General features: G+C 35.6%; 1 protein-coding gene across 1 annotated transcript in view; it reads right to left on the bottom strand.

The window, feature by feature from the left end:
- The window catches only part of TTC6 (tetratricopeptide repeat domain 6), a 188,794-nt gene that overhangs the window by 46,344 nt on the left and 117,649 nt on the right, over nt 1-24,801 (bottom strand). Inside the window, exons 10-17 of the mRNA XM_078078737.1 lie at nt 21,014-21,384; nt 15,164-15,626; nt 14,702-14,831; nt 13,673-13,845; nt 7,989-8,125; nt 4,877-5,046; nt 2,001-2,121; nt 449-599 (exon numbers count right to left, since the gene is read on the bottom strand). Coding sequence (XP_077934863.1) covers nt 449-599; nt 2,001-2,121; nt 4,877-5,046; nt 7,989-8,125; nt 13,673-13,845; nt 14,702-14,831; nt 15,164-15,626; nt 21,014-21,384 — 1,716 coding nt within the window. The remainder of the gene's footprint in view (nt 1-448; nt 600-2,000; nt 2,122-4,876; nt 5,047-7,988; nt 8,126-13,672; nt 13,846-14,701; nt 14,832-15,163; nt 15,627-21,013; nt 21,385-24,801) is intronic.

Genomic DNA, 24,801 nt, shown 5'->3' with positions numbered 1-24,801 from the left:
TTAAAGGTAAGTGTGAATGAGTAGGATCTCATTATATGCATGGATCCCATTCTACAAACCCACCTGCTCACTATAGACATACACACACGCACAGTCAAAACCAAACGTTAACAGTAGTTGTCTCTGGAGAATAAAATTATGGATGGTTTTCAACTTATTTGCATACATATATTACATGAAATAAATATATATTGTTTTTGGAATACAGAAAAGGTTATTATTTTTTTAAAAATGAAAGACAAAAATTCATGCCTTATAAGTAGAGGCTTTATACATAGGTAATTATAGTTAACTACATCTACTTAATATTTATTGCTTGAAAATGCATTAGTCTCTATAATTAACTGAAAACAAATACATTAATATACAAAAATTATATTGAACAGGTGGATATCCAGAAAATTAAAACTTTTTTTTAAAAAAATCAAGGTTTTCAAGACTTAAATACCTTCTGATAGGTTTCTGCTCGACAAATATAGCTTTGAATATATAAAGGATCAAGTCTAATAGCCTCAGAAAAATGCCAAGTGGCTTCAAAGTAGTTATCCAAGTACAGCAGATGTATGAGGCCAATATTTATGTAAGCCAAAATAACAGTTCTAAAAAAAATGAGAAAACAAAATCTTGTTAGACATTTTAATTATTCCAAATGTTTTCCAATTTTGTATGAACCTAGTGAAATACATATACATCAATATATATCAGGTTTTTTTTAATGTTTTACTAAAGCAAAGTAAATCAATTAACTATTCTCTATTAAAAACTATAAACACCTTTATAAAATCCTTAGTAGAGAATCAACATTTGTAGATTCTATGCTAGGAACAGAATTCCTGAAGTCCCCAGGCAATACTTTACTCTTCCTTGACTTAATCTTGACTTATCTTGAATTACAAGCTTAGTTTTTCTCAATTTAAAAGTTTCCACTTTAGGCTATGTTGCATTTGCCCTGAGTAACAGAGAAACAGTAATATTCCCAAAGCCTGGAGTTAAAAATCCCCTCCATGTAGGTATAACCCAGCTTCTTTTCTATGTCAAATAACTGTATTTTTTCTCTCTTACAATCAAAAAATTTTCAATATAGAAATGGTCGTAGAAATTACTTTGTCTGATGCCTCTATTTCAAAATGAGGAAGACTATATATCCTATAGCCCAGCTTTATTAGAAGCCTGGACCCTTTGCCTAAAAGACATCAAAGTTCGTGCTGCCCATTTTTTGGCTTTTTTGCAACTGAAACTCTTTTCCTTCCTTTCCTGGCTCAAAAATACCCAAAAGAAAACTACTGTGGCCATTTTGGAGCCATTCTCCACGTCTTTCCTGAATCAAGCTTAAAGTTTACCTTATCTAAGCTAGATAAACAGTCTGCTGGTTGGCATGGAATTGGCATGCTTTGTTACTTTTTTGACACCTTTCATTTTAATGAATGCTTCACTGAAAAGAAAGGAAATTAATTCTGTGTTTTAGAGCTGAGGTTTCTGACTAGTGTGTGCAACTTTCAGTCTTTGTTTCTTACTGAACCTATGTTCTAATGGAATTGGTTTTTTTCTTTGGCTTTACTATGCAAAATGGAGTCGGAGGTTCTAAATAGAGAGTTCTTCCTATTGAGTCATATGTGTTGTGCATAGCAAAAACAAGCAGAATATTTTCTCATTATTTTAAAAGTTGGTGACAGTCTTTCATGAAGTTAACTTCAAAAAGCCCTAACCTGGGCATCCCCACACTGCTGTAAATAACTTTATGTTGTTATCTGCGGATTGGACTCCTCTCAAATGCATTCAATCTCTAAAATTTGCAAAAGTATCTGAAACAAGCCGATGTTGGAAACAGGTCTTATTTTAGAAGTAGTCTTATTTTCAGAAGTAGTATTCTGTTTCTAAGATGGCTTTACAATTATCTCATTTTACAAGGTTATTAATGATGTGGGGAAAGGACTTTTTCTTTCATTTTTTTCTTAACTTTATACAAAAGTGAAATCAATAAGACTATACGGAAAACATACCTTTCTAGAGAAATAACAGTTTCAAAGTCACAGATTGCCAGCAACCAAAGTTTTAGATCTGCATAGAGTATGCCCCGATGTAGAAAACAACCAAGATTCTCATAGCCATCATTTATGAGAACTTAAAAATAAAAAATATATAGTTTATTCAGGTTCTGAACAAAAATATCTGAGTTATATTTTAGTCTTCACCCTTCCTATCACTTATTCTTCAAATTTTTTTTTTAATTTATTCATTCGAGACACAGAGATACAGAGAGAGAGAGAGAGAGAGAGAGAATATGAGCAGGAGGAGAAGCAGAGGGAGGGGGAGAAGCAGGCCCCCCGCTGAGCAGGGAGCCGGATGTGGGGTTCGATCCCAGGACCCTGGGATCATGACCTGAGCCGAAGGCAGACGCTTAACCATCTGAGCCACCCAGGCGCCCCACTTATTCTTCAATTTTAATATTTTATGAATCAGATCTGTGATGAGTGTATTTATTTGATGAGTAAGAAATAGCATTCACATAAAAAATGTATGTGTTATAAGTAACAATGTGGCTATCAAGTTTCAAAAACTCATTAAAACTGGAAGAAATCCTGGTGGTAATCTAGGATAGTCCACTCACTTTGTAGATGAAGAGATTAAGGTACAAAGGTACACAGTCATGTTGCAAGTCAATGGCAAAGATGGAATCTAACCTCTGATTCATTTCAGTGGATGGCAGTCAGAAGGGCACCCTTGCCCGTGATGGCCTGTTAATTATCAGGAGGGCATTGCTATTGGCCATAAAACAGGCTCTGGTACAACTCCAGGCTGGGGCAGATGGCAGAGATCAGGATACTACTCATCGACGAGGGAAGGGCAGCTCAAAGAGGCTACTCCAAGGCCAGCAGAACTTGGAGTTAAGGCAGGTAACTCATTTATGCTTGTCCCAAATAATAGGAGTATGGGGCAAAAAGAATCCTCTCTCTCAGTTCTCCAGGTGTGTGTCTCTCATCTGTAACTGGTCTAGAGGTCATCTCATGTCTCTTCACTTACTAATTTTCCCTTCACTTTCAAAAGCATGTTAGTGAATTATATGGGTTTTCCACAACACTTGATCCATATCTTCTAAGCTTCTCAGGCCCATTCTGGCTGAGAAGGGAAAGTTTTGCCAAAAATGTGCACAATGCTCACAGTCTGGGATACAAATATTCACAGTACTAGACTTTGGGAAGTATATCTAGTGTAAGCAATGATCATGTAGATTAAATAAATAATCACATGAAGGCAATCTGACTGCTCCATTCACAGTATGATTGGCTAGCAAAGAGCAAGTCAGCTGCAGTTTTGGTGGTTGGTCTAGGAAAATTAAAAAATTATTCCTGAGGAAAAAAATATTAGAATTACTTCACTTCTCTGTGCCTCCATTTCTTCATCAGGGATGAAAATAATACCTACCTCATAGCATTATTCTGCATATTAATTGAGACACTCCATATACAGCATTTAGAATAGTGTTTGGCAAGTAGTAAAATGCCCAATAAATGCTAGATATTATTATTACTTGGAAAAATGTCTTAAGGGTCCTTTTTGATTGTGGAAGATAAAACTCTTTAGGCTAGCTTATAGAAAAGGATTAAAGTAAAAAATCAAGCTGGTCTGCTCTGAATAGTTAAATAACAGAGATTTTGTATTGTTGTGATAGTCTAGAAAAGAGGGAGTGAGGAGTCAACAACTTGGAGAAGAGGGAAGTATGAGAAAGAGACTTTTAGAGATGACTGAAGAGAAAGGAGGTTGGCCAGACGGCAGATGGACAGGGCTGACAGACAGAAACAAACTTCAAGAAATAGGGGTGTGCTTGACCTTCAAATTTAAATGTCTCTGCTAAATTTATCCTTTGAACCCCAAGGTGTTCATGAACAGTAAATACAAGAATTGTGTGGATGAGCAAAAATGGAGAATCAATCAGGGAGCAGAAATTAGATGCAAAGATTATACGAGAAACAAAAATTTAACTTAGTCCTGCCTTCCAAAAATCCTTAGAAATAGAAGGGAGAGCACCAGAATCCTCTCAGAACATAAAATGGACTTTGAGTTACTTTATTTGAATATTCATGGGAAGGGTGGCCTCAGAAGGCAATCATCTTATATTGCCTTCCCTGAGGAGCTGTGCAATTCTCTTTATAAGAGTCTAGTTGTCTCTTAATCTCTAGATACTGCCTCATCTAGAATAATGGAATTCTAGCGCTTTGCACCCAGGGGAACACAGCCATGTTTGGAATGCTGGTCTCTGGCTAGAATTATCCAATCACAATGGGCTAATTTATTCAGCTGGGAACTGTTTACTGAGAACTTACTCTATGCCCAGAATTGTGTGGGGCATATTTATATACCAAGAATACATTGCTATAGGGTAAAGTGGAAATGGTTACTTTTAGCTATTGGCATCCTATCACTAAGGATTCTCAAAGTTCATTTTTAGTGTAAGGGTTAAAAACTCTGAATTTGACTAATCAGTGGGCTGGACCTATGGAGTAGGACACAGCCCACCAGGAAAATTCACTGCAAGCTGACTAGAAAATAGGCCTGGATTTCCAGAAATAAGCTCAGAATTCAATATATAGAAAGAGATTTCTTTGAGATGATATTCTCCCATTGCCAAAGTTACACACACATGTAAGTACAAACACATTCACATTCACTAAAACGGCATATAGGAACACTTTTAGCTAAACCATTGTAGCTTGTAAATACATATGAAAAAATATATAAATATATATTAATATATACCTATATATAACTACATAAAAATATACATAGTATATTAATCATCGCATATTAGTAGTACATTCTGTGAAAGTGAACTGCTGAACTTCAAATTCTTATTTATGTGCAGTTGAAGGTGAAGTACCTGAAACGCTATAATCCTGTAGTGCTCTAAAAGGGCTACTCTTTCTAAATAAGCAGGCTCTATAATACAAAGCTAACCAGTTATTAGGATCTAAGTGAATTGCAACAGAAAAATCTTGAGTTGCTTGCTTATAAAATTGCCGTTTAAAATATGCTCTTCCTCTGTATGTCCTAGAAGAAGAAAAAAAAATCATTTTACTATATATTGCAAAATACACATTTTCTCTTTTTGATAAATGTTCACAACTAATTTTGTATTTGAATAACAATCTGTGATTATTTCCACTTGCTTCCCAAAAAAGTTTAGTGATGATGCTAATAGCAAAAAAAAAAGAACTTTTTATAAATAATCAATTATACTTTATTGTACATATAATTATATGCTTATTAATAATATGCTATATGCTAATTATATGCTTAGTAACTATATTATATTTCTTGCACCTATCAGAGAGGTGTGTCAAAAAAGTAAATATAAGATTTACTTATTTTTATTATTTGAGTACCCAAAATGTTAGACTTTAATTTGTATAACATTGTTCTCTAGAAAAACCAAATAACCCATGTTGAAGGAAACGGGCCTCAGTGAGTGGAGTTGTTAGATTTTTCCCTGGAACTGAGGATACACCCAAATAAATGGGAGGCTGCTTTACATGGATGAAATGTATTTCATCACTTGTGTAATTGGATTTTATCTCTATTAACTTCTGACTCCAATTTTGAAATTATCATTGACCTATATCAATTCCTGAAAATTCTATTTTCAGTCATTTAATAATGTAAAGCAAATCAGCTTTTAGAAATAAAATAGACAATTAAGGAAAAACAGGAAGTAGGTTACCTGCTGTGAAGAAGTTAAATCCAGTTTGGTGAGGTGGGGGTGGGGGGTGGGTAGGAGATAAAGAGATGTTCAAGAAAGTTATATTATGAAACCAATGATAATTTGGAGAAAAGAGTGCAGCCAGTATGTTGGCAGACAGGTAACAAAGGTCTTTCAAAAGCACTAAGCATCTAGAGGGACACCTGGGTGGCTCAGTCAGTTAAGCGTCTGACTTCAGCTCAGATCCTGATCTCCCATTGAGCCTCAAGAGGGGACCCACCCCAGCTCAGCAGGGAGTCTGCTTGTCCCTCTCCAACTCCCCCTCCCCTTGCTCATGTTCTCTTTCTCTCTCTCAAATAAATAAACAAAATCTTAAAAAAAAAAAAGCACTAAACATCCTGAAACCCAGGATATTTTATCCTGCAGCAAAATGTTTTTTGCCCCATCTTTAAGAGATGTTTTATTTATTTTCTAATGAATACAAGAATTTTATATTTATTTTTAATTACTTCTGTTTGCTAAGAATAATCCTAATATTTTTCAGAATATACATAATTCTGAACTTAAAATTTACAGAATAAACCTTCAGTAATATTTTTGTAAGATGCCACTAAGTCATGTCAATTCTTCAAACACACTGACTTTTACATCCTTTCCTTATTTTGTTTCCATTGCCTCATACTTCAGATCCTCATCAACTCACACCTGTGCTACTATTTTACTCCATTCCTAGCTCTAGAGTAATAAGATTTATCAATAGGTAATAAAGATCTCTTTTCTCAAAAATTTTTAACAAACCTCTATTGACAATGGAAGGAAGCCAAATTTTATATAGTCTTCCATAAGATAGAACCATCTTACAACATCTTCAATTAATCTTCTTGTTCTTCTCCAACTAATTTGATGCTGTTTGGTGCAAGAGTTCTAGCACCACAGTTAGCCAAGTTGTGAGTACAAAGGAAAAGTTCTTGAAGGAAATTAAAAGTGCTACTCCAGTGAACATTATGAATGATAAGAAAGTGAAACACCTTATTGCTGATAATGGAGAAAGTTTGAGTGGTCTGGATAGAAAACCAAACCAGCCACAACATTCCCTTAAGCTAAAACTAATCCAGGGCAGGGCCCTCACTCTCTTCAATTCTGTGAAGGCTGAGAGACAGTGGGAAGCTGCAGAGAAAAATTTAAAGCTAGCAGAGGTCAGTTCATGTGGTTTAAGGAAAGAAGCTGTCTTCATTACATCAAAGTGCAAGGTGACTAGACATAAAAAGAATATCACCACATTATTCTACTTAAATAAAGTTTAAAAAACGGGCAAAATTAAACTAAGAATGTTTAGTGATACACATACTTATGTGATGAAACTATAAGGAACTACAGGGAAGTCATTAAAATGGAAACCAGGACAGTGGTTACCCTCTGGGGGAGGCAAAGGCACAAAGGGGTCTCTAGGGTGCTGGAAATGTTTCTTGACCTGGTAATAGTTACACAGGTATTTACATTGTGATAAGTCATTAAGTTGTACATTTGTACACTTTTCTGGATGCATGTTTCATGTTACTATAAAAAATTTCAATATTGAACTAATTGTGAGTGAAAAAAAGAGCAGGTATGACTATATACACATTTTAAATCTCTTCAAAACAAAATTTAGATTAAAAGAAAAGCAACAGGGGTGCCTGGGTGGCTCAGTCATTAAGCGTCTGCGTTCAGCTCAGGTCATGATCCCAGGGTCCTGGGATCGAGCCCCGCATCCGGCTCCCTGCTCCGCGGGAAGCCTGCTTCTCCCTTTCCCACTCCCCCTGCTTGTGTTCTCTCTCTCGCTGTGTTTCTCTGTCAAATAAATAAATAAAATCTTTAAAAAAAATTAAGAAAAAAAAAGAAAAGCAACAAAATGAGAATTGTATTATGCACCACAAGATTGGAAAAACAAAGTTTATTATTGAAATTATGATATTACAGAAATCTACATAAACAGTTCTCTGTGCTCAGTGAATAAAAAGGATATGAAAAGAAATGTAAAGAAAAAATATAGGTCAATATTTTAAAAATTGGTAATGTAACTAGCATTTAGGAAATACAAATGAAACCACTCTAAATTGCCACTTTATGACTATTAAATTAAATTACCCACTACTGTTAGGATATAGTTAAAGATTTTCATTCACTGGTAGCAGTAAAAATTGACTTCACTATTTCTAAAGAGCTGTCTGATGTATTTCAAGCAATTTTCTTTCCTGGGAATGAATTTTTAAAAAATAATAATTTCAAAAATCACATCTAAAATAATTCTTACCTGGCTTGAGAATTTTGGGGATCTATATTTAATAGAGCTGTAAAATCTTGTATGGCTGAAATCCAGTTTTCATTTTCATAGTGAAACGTCCCACGTTTCAATAATGCATCTGTTCTTTTGGGATCATAAAAAATACACTACATGGGGGGTAGAAGGGAGGCACAAAAACATAGCACATTATGAAAAAACAAAAAACACAAGAAAAGTATATAATCTCATAGCAAATTAAATGTACTACAACTACATTTTTAAACTTCAGATTACATAAAAGCAAACTACTTTAAGATGCCTAAACTTTCAAATTTGCATTTAAAGACCACGTCTTTAGTCTTTAGAGGTGCTTGGGTTGCACAGTCTGTTAAGCATTTGACTCTTGGTTTCAGCTCAGGTCATGATCTGAGGGTTGTGAGATCCAGCCCAAGTGGGGCGCTCGTTCGCTCTCTCTCTCTCTCTCTCTCAAATAAATAAATAAATTTTTAAAGACCATGTCTTTAGGAAGAGCATTTATCATCAAATTCTAAAAAGGGGAGGTTTTCTGAGGGAGAAAAAAAAACAGCATATATAAGGAGCCAAGGCTTTTGCCCACTGAACTTTTTACTGATAAATCTTCTTTGGGGTGTGTTGGTGGCTCAGTCAGTTAAGCGTCTGACTCTTGATTTCGGCTCAGGTCATGATCTCAGGGACATGGGATCAAGCCCCGAGTCAGGCTCCACACTCAATACAGAGTCTGCTTAACATTCTCTCTCTCCCTCTCCCTCTGCCCCTCCCCCTGCTCTCTTGTATTCTCTCTCTCTCTCAAATAAATAAAATCTTTTAAAAAACAAGATATGATAGATCACAGCATTTATCCTAATTAAAGATGATACATATTAGACCACATCAAGGCTGACTCAATCAAATCAAATATGTATTAATCTAGTCCCTAAAATGGTGAAAAGAAATGAATTGGTATTGGTTTATTCATTTCACGTTGACATACAAGGCAAGAGCAAACAGACTAAATCATTGTGTACTCTGTTGTAAACTCCTTGCCTATTGATAGTGGGGGTGAAAAAGTGAAGCACAAGGACTACTGAGTATTTTTAAAACAGGAGGAAAAAAAAAAACTAAAGATTTTGAAGCTTGTTTGACCTCAAGTGGCTGCATTAGTCAATGCATGGAGGAAATGAACAGGAATAGATAATCTAGTGATTTCAATATTTTCAAAAGAGATTTCTGGTCACTTCTAAAGTAGAAGTGATCAAAACTTACAATCTTCTCCTGAAGCAAAAGAATGTCAAGTATGTGGTTAACCATCATGGATTAAGAAACAGGGCAGCTGGCTGTTCCCTTGCTATACAGAAGCTTTTAATCTTGATGAAGTCCCAAAAGTTCATTTTTGCTTTTGTTTCACTAGCTTTGGAGATGTATCTTGAAAGAAGTTGCTGTGGCTGATGTCAAAGAGGTTACTGCCTATGTTCTCCTCTAGGATTTCAATAGATTCCTGTCTCACATTGAGGTCTTTCATCCATTTAGAATTTATCTTTGTGTATGGTGTTAGAGAATGGTAGAGTTTCATTCTTCTGCATGTGGCTGTCCAATTTTCCCAGCACCATTTATTGAAGAGACTGTCTTTTTTCCATTGCATATTTTTTCCTGCTTTGTCGAAGATTAGTTGACCATAGAGTTGAGGGTCCATATCTGGGCAAAACAAAGAGGCAACCCACAGAATGGGAGAAGATATTTGCAAATGACACTACAGATAAAGGGCTGGTATCCAAGATCTATAAAGAACTTCTCAAACTCAAAACCCAAAAAACAAATAATCAAGTCAAAAAATGGACAGAAGACATGAGCAGACACTTCTCCAAAGAACACATACGAATGGCTAACAGACACATGAAAAAATGTTCATCATCATTAGTCATCAGGGAAATTCAAATCAAAACCACACTGAGATACCACCTTACACCCGTTAAAATTGAGAAGGCAAGAAACAACAAATGTTGGAGAGGTTGTGGAGAAAGGGAAACCCTCTTACACTGTTGGTGGGAATGCAAGTTGGTACAGCCACTTTGGAAAACAGTGTGGAGGTGCCTCAGAAAATTAAAACTAGAGCTACCCTATGACCCAGCAATTGCACTCCTGGGTATTTACCCCAAAGACACAGATGTAGTGAAAAGAAGGGCCATATGCACCCCAATGTTCATAGCAGCAATGTCCGCGATAGCCAAACTGTGGAAAGAGCTGAGATGCCCTTCAACAGATGAATGGATAAAGAAGATGTGGTCCATATATACCATGGAATATTACTCAGCCATCAGAAAGGATGAATACCCAACTTTTACATCAACATGGATGGGACTGGAGGAGATTATGCTAAGTGAAATAAGTCAAGCAGAGAAAGTCAATTATCATATGGTTTCACTTATTTGTGGAACATAAGGAATAGCATGGAGGACATTAGGAGAAGGAAGGGAAAAATGAAGAGGGGGAAATCGGAGGGAGAGATGAACCATGACAGACTATGGACTCTGAGAAACAAACTGAGGGTTTTAGAGGGGAGGGGGGTGGGGGATGGGTTAGCCCAGGGATGGGTATTAAGGAGGGCATGTACTGCATGGGGCACTGGGTGTTATACAAAAACAATGAACTATGGATCACTACATCAAAAACTAATGAATCATGGAATACTATATCAAAAACTAATGATGTAATGTATGGTGATTAACATAATAAAAAAACTAATGATGTATGGTGACTAACATAACATAATAAAATAAAATTTAAAAAAAAGAAACAGGGCAGTTGGGAACATGGAAAAGCCAAATTATTTCAATAACTTCTAAATTCTCAATTGTACTACAAACTAGAATTTAGAGTGAAGTCAGGAGATGAAGATTACAATTCTGCTGCAATCAGGGGAATATTTTGCCAGACTCTAGCCTCAAAGTACAGTTCGGCTATTTACTTCTTCAAGGGGATTCCCTGATATTCCCCAATATAAATATATAATTAAATATCTCTTAACCCCTCCATCATCTTTATTTCCTTCATGGCACTCATAAATTGTAACTATGCATTTATATATGTATTTATTTCTTTAATATCTGTCCTTTAAACTATAGGCTCCATGTAAGCAAGAAACATGTATTTTTTCTTATTATGGTACATTAGTCACCATATAATACATCATTAGTTTTGATGTAGTTTTCCATGATTCATTGTTTGCATATAACATGCAGTGCTCCCTGCAATATGTGCCCTCCTTAATACCTAACACCGTGCTAGCCCATCTCCCCATTCCCCCTCCCCTCTGAAACCCTCAGTTTGTTTTCCGGAGTCCAGAGTCTCCCATGGTTTGTCTCTCCCTCCAATTTCCCCCCCTTCATTTCTCCCTTCCTTCTCCTAATATCCTCCATGCTATTCCTTATGTTCCACATATAAGTGAAACCATATGATAATTATCTTTTTTTTTTAATATTTTATTTATTTATTTGACAGAGAGAGACACAGCAAGAGAGGGAACGCAAGCACGGAGAGTGGGAGAGGGAGAAGCAGGCTTCCCGCAGAGCAGGGAGCCCGATGCGGGGCTCGATCCCAGGACCCTGGGACCATGACCTGAGCTGAAGGCAGACGCTGAACAACTGAGCCACCCAGGTGGCTTTCTCTGTTTATTTCACTTAGCATAATCTCCTCCAGTTCCATCATGTCAATGCAAATGGTGGGTATTCATCCTTCCTGAATGCTGAGTAATATTCCATGGTATATATGGACCACATCTTCTTTATCCATTTATCTGTTGAATGGCATCTCGGCTCTTTCCACAGTTTGGCTATTGCGGACATTGCTGCTATGAACATCAGGGTGCATATGGCCCTTCTTTTCACTACATCTGTATCTTTGGGGTAAATACCCAGGACTGCAATTGCTGGGTCATAGGGTAGCTCCATTTTTAACTTTTTGAGGAACCTCCATACTGTTTTCCAGAGTGGCTATACCTTCTTGCATTCCCACCAACAGTGTAAGAGGGTTCCCCTTTCTCCACAACCTCTCCAACATTTGTTGTTTCCTGCCTTGTCAATTTTTGCCATTCTAACTGGTGTAAGGTGGTATCTCAATGTGGTTTTGAATTGAATTTCCCTGATGGCTAATGATGTTGAACATTTTTTCATGTGTCTGTTAGCCATTCATATGTGTTCTCTGGAGAAGTGTCTGTTCATGTCTTCTGTCCATTTTTTGACTTGATTATTTGTTTTTTGGGTTTTGAGTTTGAGAAGTTCTTTATAGATCTTGGATACCAGCCCTTTATCTGTAGTGTTATTTGCAAATATCTTCTCCCATTCCGTGGGTTTCCTCTTTGTTTTGTTGACTGTTTCCTTTGCTGTGCAGAAGCTTTTTATCTTGATGAAGTCCCAAAAGTTCATTTTCACTTTTGTTTCCCTTGCCTTTGGAGACATGTCTTGAAAGAAGTTGCTGTGGCCAATGTTGAAGAGGTTACTGCCTATGTTCCCCTCTAGGATTTTGATGGATTCCTGTCTCACATTGAGGTCTTTCATCCATTTAGAGTTCATCTTTGTGTATGGTGTAGGAGAATGGTCAAGTTTCATTCCTCTGTATATAGCTGTCCAATTTTCCCAGCACAATTTATTGAAGAGACTGTCTTTTTTCCATTGTATATTTTTTCCTGCTTTGTCAAAGATTAGTTGACCATGGAGTTGAGGGTCCATATGTGGGCTCTCTATTCTGTTCCACTGATCTATATGTCTGTTTTTGTGCCAGTACCATGCTGTCTTGGTGATCACAGCTTTGTAATATAGCTTGAGAACAGGCAACGTGATGCCCCAGCTTTGTTTTTCTTTTTTAACATTTCCTTGGCGATTTGGGGTCTTTTCTGGTTCCGTACAAATTTTAGGATTGTTTGTTCCAGCACTTTGAAAAATGCCATTGGTATTTTGATTGGGATGGCTTTGAAAGTATAGATTGCTCTGGGCAGCATAGACATTTTAACAATGTTTATTCTTCCAATCCATGAGCATGGAATATTTTTCCATATTTTTGTGTCTTCTTCAATTTCTTTCATAAGTGTTCTGTAATTTCTAGAGTATAGATCCTTTACCTCTTTGGTTAGGTTTATTCCAAGGTATCTTATGGTTTTTGGTGCTATTGTAAATGGAATCGATTCCCTAATTTATTCACCAACATTTGTCCACTACATTGTACAGCACCTTAGTCGATAAATATTTGTGAGTGAATGAATGAATGAGCCAATGAGCACAGCTTCTTTAAGAGCAGATAGGTTTGCTGCAGAAAAGAATCAGCCATGTCTCAAGAGTAAGAAGTGGAAAATAAGTTTCTCTCTTGTTTGAAGGGAAGAAGCAATTTTCAAAAGTTTCTCTAGCCACTATTTCATGCTTCAAGAGGAGATAGCTGGAAAAGTCATGCCCCCTCCCTCCCAGAGTTGTCTCAATGCTCCCACACCCAACTCTTTGACATAAATTCATTCATTCACTAATAATTTTAAAAAATCATTGACATAGTGTTAATATCAATCCCAGTACTGAGTGCTCTAGGTCCTAACATAATAAATTAGTTTTGATTATATAACGTATATAAATGAAATTCAATGATTTGCTATAATATCAGGATGAGAATATCATGATCTAAAATATATAAATGTCAGCATTATATGTAATACAGCTTACTTTAGAAAAGTCATCAATGGCCAGTACTTTGTTTGATATTTCATACATCTCACCCCTCCTGAAATATATATCGGCATCCATGGGCTTGCACTTAATTGCCTGGGTATAGTTTAGAATTGCTAAAGTAATGTCTTTTCTTCTCCTGAAAATTTCCGCCTTTGACAAATATGCCTCTAAAGAAAATTAAAAAGGTAAAATTTAGTGTTACAGTCCTTTTATTAACTATGAAAATTTTAATCCCTCTCCCTCTAAAAATGTAGTCTTAGAATGATGTTTCTCTATTATACTTTCTTAACCATTTCATTTAAGGGTTTTTTTTTCTACTTCAACAATGCAGAACTTGCTCTCAAAGGCTGATAAATACTCATTATTGTTAAAAGTATTTTCAATTTCAATCCTAAGTAACAAAAATTACCTTTTACCTTTTTGTATATCTGAAGTGTTTCATACTCTTTTAATGTTTATAATAAAACAAAATTGTATGGACTTTGGCAGAAATAGGCATAGATCAAAAAATATTTATGAAGCTCAAGTTACATTCTAGGGGTATGTTGTGTATGCTGGGGATACAAAGAGGAATGTGACATTTTCTCATTCCCAAAAGGTTCTGTGTTTCTGGGTTCCATTCAAGCTGGTTAGAGGATGGTACATAAAGGCAAATGTACAGATTCCATCCAAGAAGTCACGGAACACTACAATGCTTCAGAGATTTGTAGTCAAGAAAAGCTTTATGAATCATGTCTATAACTAAAATTTTTAAGTTCATATCCTTCTTGTGGGATGAGCAGTAGGAACAAATTTATTGTAATGTACACAAGGACATTAGCCTTTCAAAGCATGATGAGTATTTTGGAAATAGTATAGGATCATACAAGTCCAATATATACAATATCAAGAGTAAATTTAACTTTTAAAAGCTACAACAATTTTTGGAGACTTATATCTATTAACTTATATATCTTTATAACACCACTAAATGACCAAAGCTTAGGTAAAGATATAAGTAATATAAACACACAGACAACCCACCTGCATTATTTTTATTATATTTATTTATATAATTCAAATCATCCAAAGCTTCATTAATTTTGTCTTGGAAAAGATAAATGAAATGTCGGTGCCAATAGGCATTGAGAAACAATGGCTCCAAAAATATAGCCTAGAAAATATATGTATATAAATTCAATTAAAGTTGTTTTATTAAAGGAAAATATCCTATCAAATAAATTTTGCAAACACTATTGATCCAAGTGGCTTTCTATGTATATAATATAAAATGATACTTCCCAATCTGAAAAAATGTAGTGTTTTTAATATCAATTATTGAAAATGCCAATAATTATAGTTTCACAATCCCACATGTATACTGCAAATATTCATGGTTCAAAATTCTAGTAGAAATTATTATATAAATTATTACATAGATAGAATTATAATTATAAATACAAGTATAAATTGTTAATATTGTTATTCTGATTAAATAAAACTTACTTCCTGTAGATCTTTCATGGCACTCTGTAACTTTCCCAGTTTCCTATAAATAGCTCCACGCCTACAATATGCAAATGCAGGATATTTTTTCTTATCATTTATTTCTTTAGTCAAGATCTCCACTTCGGATTCATAATGTTTAATAACTTCTGGAGAAAGACTAGACTTCAAAGAATCACTCAATTCTATTTTTGGTGGTTCTTTCATTCCTTCAGACAAGCCTTCATGGATAGATATTTTAATAACTTTCTTTTTTGTGGTTGTCTTCTGATGTTTATGATAAGAGAACATATCAAGAGCCCATGTTCGAAGGTCACAATTTTCTGGAATTCCTCCCTTACTTTGGACAAATTCATCAAAATTTAAACACATAGGTAGACTGGGACAAGGAATTTTACGCTCATATAATGGAACTTTGAGTAAATATTTCTTCTGTCCAGGAAGGATTCCATGAGATGTTGATCTAGTTATTAAAAGAGTGATTTTTTAAATTACAGAAATATAATTATTTTTATAATCAATAAATCAACTCAGCCACACATGAAATTACTATTTCTCTATTATTAAAATAAAATTACATGCTATTTTTATGCAAACCAAGTCCTCCTGTTCATCAAAACTGTAACACCATATGAAGAATCTATACAGAAACTCTATAGAGTTTATTAAAGCAGACGATTGTTATCTAAAGATGTAGCCTTCTTACAGTACTGAAATAAGGTGTTGATGCTCCTTTCAGATTTAATTTATACCCCTGCCCCCAACCAGAGAAATTACAATGGGGAATTGAGGAGGTAAACTGATGTAAGAAAGGAAATGCCATCCAAGAGGTTGGAGAGCACAGGAACTTGAGGAAATGGGAAGAAGGAAAGATTTGACTAGACAGTAAACTACTAAATTAACATCCCAGACTTCACCCTTTTTTAGTAGACTATGAAATTAGAGAATACCTAATATGCTTTCAATGGACATTTCCACCTCCACATTCATCTCTACCCGTCTCTACTTTGCCCTCTGCCCAGGGGACTAATCTGTACAGATTACATCCATAAGATCCCTTATTCTCTGTCTTCTAATTGGGTATGTCCAATTAGAAATCCCACAGAGGTAAGTAGGAGAGTGAAATCAAGGTATTTATTCCTCTGGTTCCCTCCTGAAGGGTTGCCTGAAACTGGCTATGATCCTTGACCAAAGATCAAATGACCAAAGATCACTACTTTTTTTAAGGAAACCCTTTCTACACAATTCCTCTTGAAAGTTCTGGTAATCACTCCTACTTTTTGTCCTCTCAGCCTTAGGAGTAGATAATGGCTCTGTTATTTTTAGCCCTAGGATACTACATTATCATCTGTGGTTTCCCTGCCCTGACATCTTTGTAAATTGTCCTTTTATTATACTTTCCTAGAATTATCCTAAATTGAGAGTGCTCTTTACTGGCACCCTGACTGATAAAATAATTGGTGCCAGAGGTAGACTCAGGAAATACACACACAGAAGGATCCTAGGATAAACTTCTTGCTAGGATCAAATAGGACACAAATAATCCATGGTATGTGGTGCTATTGAAGCTCCTCAAATTATCACCAGTGTTAGCAGGGGATGGTGTTCAGGTGGAAGGCAAGGTATCAGGAAATCAAATAGCTACCACTTAGTCATGAGGATAATAGCAATGATTATAAAAATTGTGGAATCATTTTACTTCAGACCAAAAGAGAAGAACAGTACCTATTAAATACCCAAATTCCCTAAACCTTGTATACCAAGGTAATGAAGCTACTAGGAAAGGAGTAGGAAACTGAAATATAGGATGTGAATATTTGAGCAAGCATAAATGAGCCTGACAATTTTGAATCTCCAAATTCCACTCATCTTCTCTTAACGGAAGAGACTGGTTGAGGGACTGTCAGATTCCCCAGTCTGAGAGATTAAACCTCTCCTGTATAGATATCTTTCAGTGAGTACACTGAGACATTGCTCCATATGTTATATTAAATTTAATTTTAGCATCCCCAAAATCACTCAGCTGTGACCTCCTGAACCCTTTCATGGAGCTACAACTACCGCCGATCCGCCTCCTGCATGCCTCCTCCTCCGCAGAGGTGGCCTTGGATCGGTAGCTGCTAACCCTAACCAGTGCAGCCTTGCTAGAACTTCCAGATATACTCTGAGTGATCCCCAAACTTTAGCATCAGTCACCTGGAAGACTCGTTAAATACACATTTCTGGTGTAGATTTCTAGTGAGATTTGGTGGACAGAATTTTTTTAAAGATTTATTTATTTATTTATTTGAGAAAGAGAGAGAGCAGGGGAAGGGGCAGAGAGGGAGAGTATCCAAGCACACTCCTGAGTGCAGAGCCCAATGTGGGGCATGATCTCAAGACCCATGAGATCAGGACCTGAGCCACAACCAAGAGTGCAATGCCTAACCAACTGAGCCACATAGGTGCTCCAGACAGAATTTGAAGTTATAGGGATCTGTGGCAATAATTAAATGACTGCAAGTCCTCAGAAAATGAGGTAGATGGGCAGCCTGCTAAGGTGTTCTTTGACTTACACAGATGAAAAACTTTTAGGTCTTCTGGGCATAAGCCTAACCAGCTATAGTGGGGTTTTACAACCTCTTATGCAGCTCTCAGACCTCAGCCAGTTCATATCTAAAACCTCTCAGCTGACAGGAAGGCCAGACCAGGTCCCGCTGAGGAAGGATCTGGCAATGTGGCCTTGATGTATTTAAGGAATTTTCCCCAAAAGTTTCCAGAGGTCTAGGAAAGAGGAAACACCCAAACCTCCTGGGAATTATTAGATACCCTAAACTTATGCTGATCCACAGATACCCATTGTGGATGCCACTGAAGTCCACAGACAAATTAGGGAATTATGATGGTCAAGTGATATAAAAAATCTTGGCCTGAAACCATCTAACAGAATCTAGTGAGACATGGACCCATTCTGAGATAATTTCCCTAGTCCCAGAATGTGTAGTAGGAATGAATCAACTTCATAACTGCATAAACTATATACTGAAGAAGGTAATAGTAGTAAGGATCAAGTGGAAATCTCTATAACTGCCCCATTCCATCCTATACCACCATCCAGCAAGATAGTATATCAAAAGCAATACCAGACCATCAGGGAAATTATGGATTAACAGCACAAGGAAAATATGTCATCTCCTGCTTGTGGGGGAAATAAATTCTGCCTCTCTTGGGGGTGTAGCAGTGGCAAGATGGGCCAAGAAAATCAGAACTGAGACTACAGATTCACTTTCAGGAGCTAGCCAAGTTTGGAAATTTTGATAGTGGAAGTCAGGACCATGGCCTGACTTATTCTAGAAAGGGAAGAAGGCAATGCATTCACAGAAATAGGAGAGCCAATAGCAAAAGGGCTGGCCTGGATCTCAGATCAAGTATGTTACTCAATCCTGGAAGACAGAACATTTGCAGAGATCCGAGAGGCTAACAATTCATAGAAGTCCAGGTCAGAGAGAAGGCAATGAGTACAAGGGAGTCAAGGTGGGCCAGGAGCCATCAACAAACACAGCTTCCTGCCACATCAGTGAGCTGCTGAAGAAGGTCTCTGCTAGTCGCTGACTGGCTGGTCCACCAATACTGGGATCAGAGACCAAAGCAGAGAGAAACTTCCAGAAAAATGGTGAAGCAACAAAGTTACTGCAGACACATGGCATCCTGCCATGACCTAGATGAGGGGTCAGGCAACAGAGATAACCTATAGTAAGGGGACTGACAGAAAATGCATGGGTCTGGGTTTAGCTCAAATAGACTTTGGCAGGAGTTACTTTCCACAGTCAAGCTTTGACTTGATATATGAGTACATACACAGTCTGTTTTTAACCATTTAAGGGAGCCAGCAAGAATGAGGATGATTAAACAAGCTTAAAGGTCAGATATAAAATGGTAAGAAGGATAATTCTGTTTTAACCACAATAAGATTAGTGAAAAAAGATCTCAAACTATAGGAATAAAATTATTTTTTAAAGTTTCTCCATAAACTTGTTTTAAAAATAACAGTTTTTTCATAGCTACACTTTTACGCTAAATTAGTTTAGATTAAGATTTTTTTAAAAAGAAGTTAGGGAAGCTGTACTAATATATTATCCTAGACAAATACTCCCGTAGTTTGTTTTACTGCCTCCACCAAAAGGTGCATCCTATTACACCTGTTGGATATATATACAAATATCAAATTCAGTTGTTAAAAGGCAAATAAATCTCTTTATAATCAAAGTGATAAAGAATCAGAATGAAGTAAAATACCACACAAAAATAGTGCTTCACCTGCTTATATCCTTTAGAGAGACAGAGTCACTTAGGTCATGGCCAAAATGGTGCAGTGTTTTATCCTCTCTAGGACAGTAAAGATTCATATGCTGTGAAATCAGCAAATATATCAAAAATGTATAAGCAAATTTCTGGTTCTTATCAAAAACATTTGCCAACTTTAGAAAAACCTATCTGAAGTCTTCTAAAGATGAGCTAACAAAAACAGCTCCACACTTTTGTTGCAGGGAAAACTCAAGCATAAGTAGCGTGTAGGGTACTCAGGACTTGAATGGCATCCTCCCCTAGGGTCGGTCTCTGTTCCATCATGCTTACGTAGGTTGTTCCCAAGTCTTTTCAGGGACAATAAGTCACCACATACCAAAACATCATTAATTTAACTGTTTTTCAGAACCAGCAAGTCTTTATAATAATGAAGTAAACAAAACACTTACGACTCTCTTATCAACAGGAAAGTCTTTACTTTTCAAAAAGGCATAAATTTAATGAATTCTTTGTCATCTGAGGATATCTAGAGAAATAAAGCCCAGAGCTTTTTGCAAACTATTTTGCACAACTCTTCAGTTATAAGAAAGTTATACCCTGAACACTTAAATATGAGCATACCTGGAACTTCAGTTGCTGTCATCTTAGGTCCTCGCACTTTTTTTTAAGATTTATTTATTTACTTTAGAGAGATCAAGAAAACAGGGCAAGGGGCAAAGGGTGAGAGAGACTCTTAAGGGACTCTTAAGCTAAGTGGTGAGCCCAACACCGGGCTCCATCTCACGCCCCTGAAATCATGACCTGAGCAGAAATCAAGAGCTGGATGCTCAAAAAACTGAGCCACTCAGGTGCCCCATGTCCTTACACATTTTTAAACATGCTAGATACTATTACTTCTAAGTAAGGAGAAAAATTATTTCTATATGTTGATCCCTGAATAAGGGCTCACACAACATACAAAAACAGTTTGTCTATCTAGATTACTCAATTCATTAAGTCCAAATTTGAAAACAGTTAAATCTCAGCAATCTATTTCTTTTTTTTTTTTTTTAAGATTTTATTTATTTATCTGAGAGAGAGAATGGGAGACAGAGAGCATGAGAGGGGAAGGGTCAGAGGGAGAAGCAGACCCCCTGCTGAGCAGGGACCCCGATGTGGGACTCAATCCCGGGACTCCAGAATCATGACCTGAGCCGAAGGCAGTTGCTTAACCAACTGAGCCACCCAGGCGCCCTCAGCAATCTATTTCAACTTCTGAATGGGTGATATTTGTTTGGAGCAGAGGTTGTTTTTTTTGTATTGAAAGATTTCATTTAACTATCAAATTGACTTAGTTTTACTTCATGTCCTTAAGTCAGCCCCAACTTTAAAATATAGTTTAAACCAGTCATATATTTATACTATTGAATACCCATATATTAAAAAGGAAGGGATTCTCCTTTAGCTAAGACTTTAACATATTTTCAATGCTGAATAAAATAATAACTTCAGTTAGTGAAATTATAAGATTAAGACCAAAACCACAATACATTTCGTAAACTATAACAATTATTGATTAAACAAGACCTTTTAAGAACTTTTGGAGACTTGGCTAATTCATCATACACGGCTGTAAGTTTACTGTGCTTCAATCTTTTCTTCAGTCTTAGCTTCTTTTTCTTGGGATAAACAATATAACTAATGCCAGCTTTTTTAGATGCTTCAATGAGAGAGAGAGACAGATCTCTCAAACTCCTTTTCTCCTGCATGTTATCTAAGATGGTATCTATATTTTCTTTCTCAGAGGGTTCCTCAGTTTCCTTTTGCTGAGTCATCCAATGCTCCAACTGCTTTGCTTTCTGAAATATCATGTCTTTTATATTGCTTTGCATGTCATCCTTAATCTTTGTTGGAGTTGTGGCCTCCTCTTTCTTCAATTCAACTGCAGATTTTACTCTCTTATTAGCAAGGAAACAAAGATAGAAAAACTTAAAATCAAGCTAGTTGCTATATGTTTTAAACTAATTCAGTTATAATTATTATTAATGTAGTTTGAAAATTTTAAATTGTATTCTTAATGTTTTTCAAAGTCAGCTTATAAAGTTAATAGTAAGTTGGTTAAAGCAAAGTACAATAATTTGGTTATGTGACATTTTGTTAGCTACATAAAAATAACACTATAAAGTAGATATGCATTAACTGTGATTTTATATATTCTTAATTAAAAGACAATGCTCTTTACATATTCAAATAAAGTACATACTCTACTTTTATTCTTAATGAAAAAGAAATTGGTAGAATGGGTAAAAACTATTAAAATGCCTTATCCTATAAAACCAATTTGTGAGTCTATTTTCAAAAGCACTTTAACACTGAATTTCTATACAGTAGTATTCAAGTATCCTCTACAATAATTTTCAATTCAATATTTATAAGCTTAAGAACAGAATTCCAGCCTAATATTTTTATCTAATCATCAGAGAATCAACTTAACTTTTAATAATAACATCAATATTATAATGTACTAATAATTATAAATAATTTGCAATAATTATGCATTAGTACTTGAAATTCTAACAACTCATTATTAATAAAAGAGATTAGTTCCAATCCTTTGATATAACATTTCCAGCTTATTGAGCCATTGTCAATAAATTAACTGCATTTAAGTTTGCTAATAAATAATCATTTGTTATACAAATGTTTTTCTTTATAGTGAAGTTAGGCTCAAATTCCAAACATAACAATTTCACATAAGCTAGTTGTATTCTTTAAGATATACTAAAGTACAATAGAGATATTGACCCTCATAACTTATCATACTTCCCTCATCTCAAGAAACTATATGTAACTCATTATATAATTAAAATAGAGAATAGGGTAATACATAGACTATAGAATATATGTATGTATAATATAGGTATATATCAAGAAATATAGGCACAGGGGCGCCTGGGTGGCTCAGTCGTTAAGCTTCTGCCTTCGGCTCAGGTCATGATCCCAGGGTCCTGGGATCCAGCCCCTCATCGGGCTCCCTGCTCAGCAGGAGGCCTGCTTCTCCCTCTCCCACTCCCCATGCTTCTGTTCCCCCTCCCGCTATGTCTCTCTCTGTCAAATAAATAAATAAAATCTTTAAAAAAAAAAAAAAGAAATATAGGCACATATGTATGTAGGTGTGAGATATATATAGAGAGAGAGAGAGAGAGTGCGCGCTCAGGAAAACATATGCCTGAAAAAAAAGGTGTGATATATATATCTCAGGAAAACATGTGCCTGAAAAAAAGTAGAACATAAGATACTCATACTCCCCACTTGCTGACTAGATATGAATTACACAAAGAGGCCATATGCAGCTCTGTCGAACACTTGGGAAGGAATCACTGACAGAATCTATAATTATAAAGCAGAGCTGCCAGAACAGGCTTGGGGTTCTTTCCCACTTTTACTGAAATATTATTGACACATAACATATGTAAGTTTAAGGTATACAGTGTGATGATATGATACATGTATATATTATGAAATGATTACTACAATAAGGTTAGTTAACACTTCCACCCCCTCACATAATTACCATTGTTTTTGTGTGGTGATAGCATTTAAGATCTATTCTCTTAACAACTTTCAAGTATATACAGTATTGTTAGTTATAGTCACCATGCTGTGCATTAGAACCCTAGAATTTATGTATCCTATAACTGGAAGTTTGTACCCTCTGACCAACATCTCAATCCTCTCCTCTCCGTTGTAGCCCCACTGTCTACTCTATGTTTCTATAAGCTCTGCTTTTTTAGATTCCTCATATAAATGAGAACAGACAATATTTCTCTTTCTCTGTCATGTTGCATAATGTCCCAAGGTCCAGCCATGTACTTACAAAAGGTAAAATTTCCTTCTTTTTTATAGTTAATATTCCATTATTTATATATGTGTATATATGTATGTATATGTGTACACACACACACACACACACACACTGCAAGAAAAGAAAACTGCAGCCCAACATCCCTGATTAATACAAATGGAAAATACTCAAAAAAATACTAGCAAACTGAATTCAACAGCACATTAAAAAGATCATACAACATGATCATGTGGGATTTATCCCTCAAATGCAAAGATGATTCAACATACACAAATCAATAAATGTGACATACCATATTAACAGAATGAAAGATAAAGACCATGTATGATTGTTTCAATAGACATAGATAAAGCATTTGACAAAATTCAACATTTTCTCATGATAAAAACTCTCAATAGATTTGGTATAGAAGGAACATACCTCAACATAATAAAGTCCATGTATGATAAACCCACAGCTAATATCATGATCAACAGTAAAAGACTGAAAACTTTCCTGCTAAGATCAGGAACAAAACAAGAATACTCACTCTTGCTCTTAGTACTGGAAGTCTTAGCCAAAGCAATCTGGAAAACAGGCATCCAAATTAGAAAGAAAGTAGTAAAATTGTCTCTGACAATTTTATTTGCAGATGACATAATCTTATATAGACAAAACTCCAAAGGCTCCACCGAAAAACTGTTAGAACTAATTAATGAATTCAGTAAACTCGTAGGTTACAAAATCAACATACAAAAGTCAATTGCATTTCTGTACACTAACAATGAATTATCTGAAAAAGAAAAAGAGTAATTCCATTTATAATAGCATCAAAAATAATAAAATTAGTTAGGAATAAAATTATTCAAAGAGGTGAAGCATTTGTATACTGAAAATTAAAATACAATGATGAAAGAAACCGAAGAAGACACAAATAAATGAAAGATATTTCATGCTCATAAATCAGAAAAATTAGTATTTTAAAATGTCCACATTACCAAAGCCATTAATAGATTCAATACAATCCCTACCAAAATTCCAATGTCACTTTTCACAGAAATAGCAAAAATAATCCTAAAATTCATATGGAACCACAAAAGACCCTGAATAATCAAAGCACTCCTGAGAAAGAAGAACAAAGATGGAGGCTTCACAATTCCAGAATTTGAACTTTATTACGAAACTACAGTTGTCAAAACTGTATGGTACTGGCATAAAAACAAATACATAGACTAATGGAACAGAATCAACAGTCCAGAAATATCCCATGCATATATGGTCAACTAATATTTGACAAAGAAGCCAAAATATTCAATGAGGAAATGACCATCTCCAATAAATTATGTTGAGAAAACTAGATATTCATATGCAAAAGAATGAAATTTCCTATCTCACACTACTCACAAAAATTGAAGATTTAAATTTTAATTCTTAAAAAATAAAACTACTAGAAGAAAACGTAAGGGAAAAAAAAGAAAACATAAGGAAAAGCTATTTCATATTGGCCTTAGTAATAACTTTTTTGGCTATG

Source organism: Halichoerus grypus, chromosome 8 (assembly GCF_964656455.1).
Source record: "Halichoerus grypus chromosome 8, mHalGry1.hap1.1, whole genome shotgun sequence".
Classification (NCBI taxonomy): Eukaryota; Metazoa; Chordata; class Mammalia; order Carnivora; family Phocidae; genus Halichoerus; species Halichoerus grypus.
This window is presented reverse-complemented; position numbering and strand designations above follow the sequence as displayed.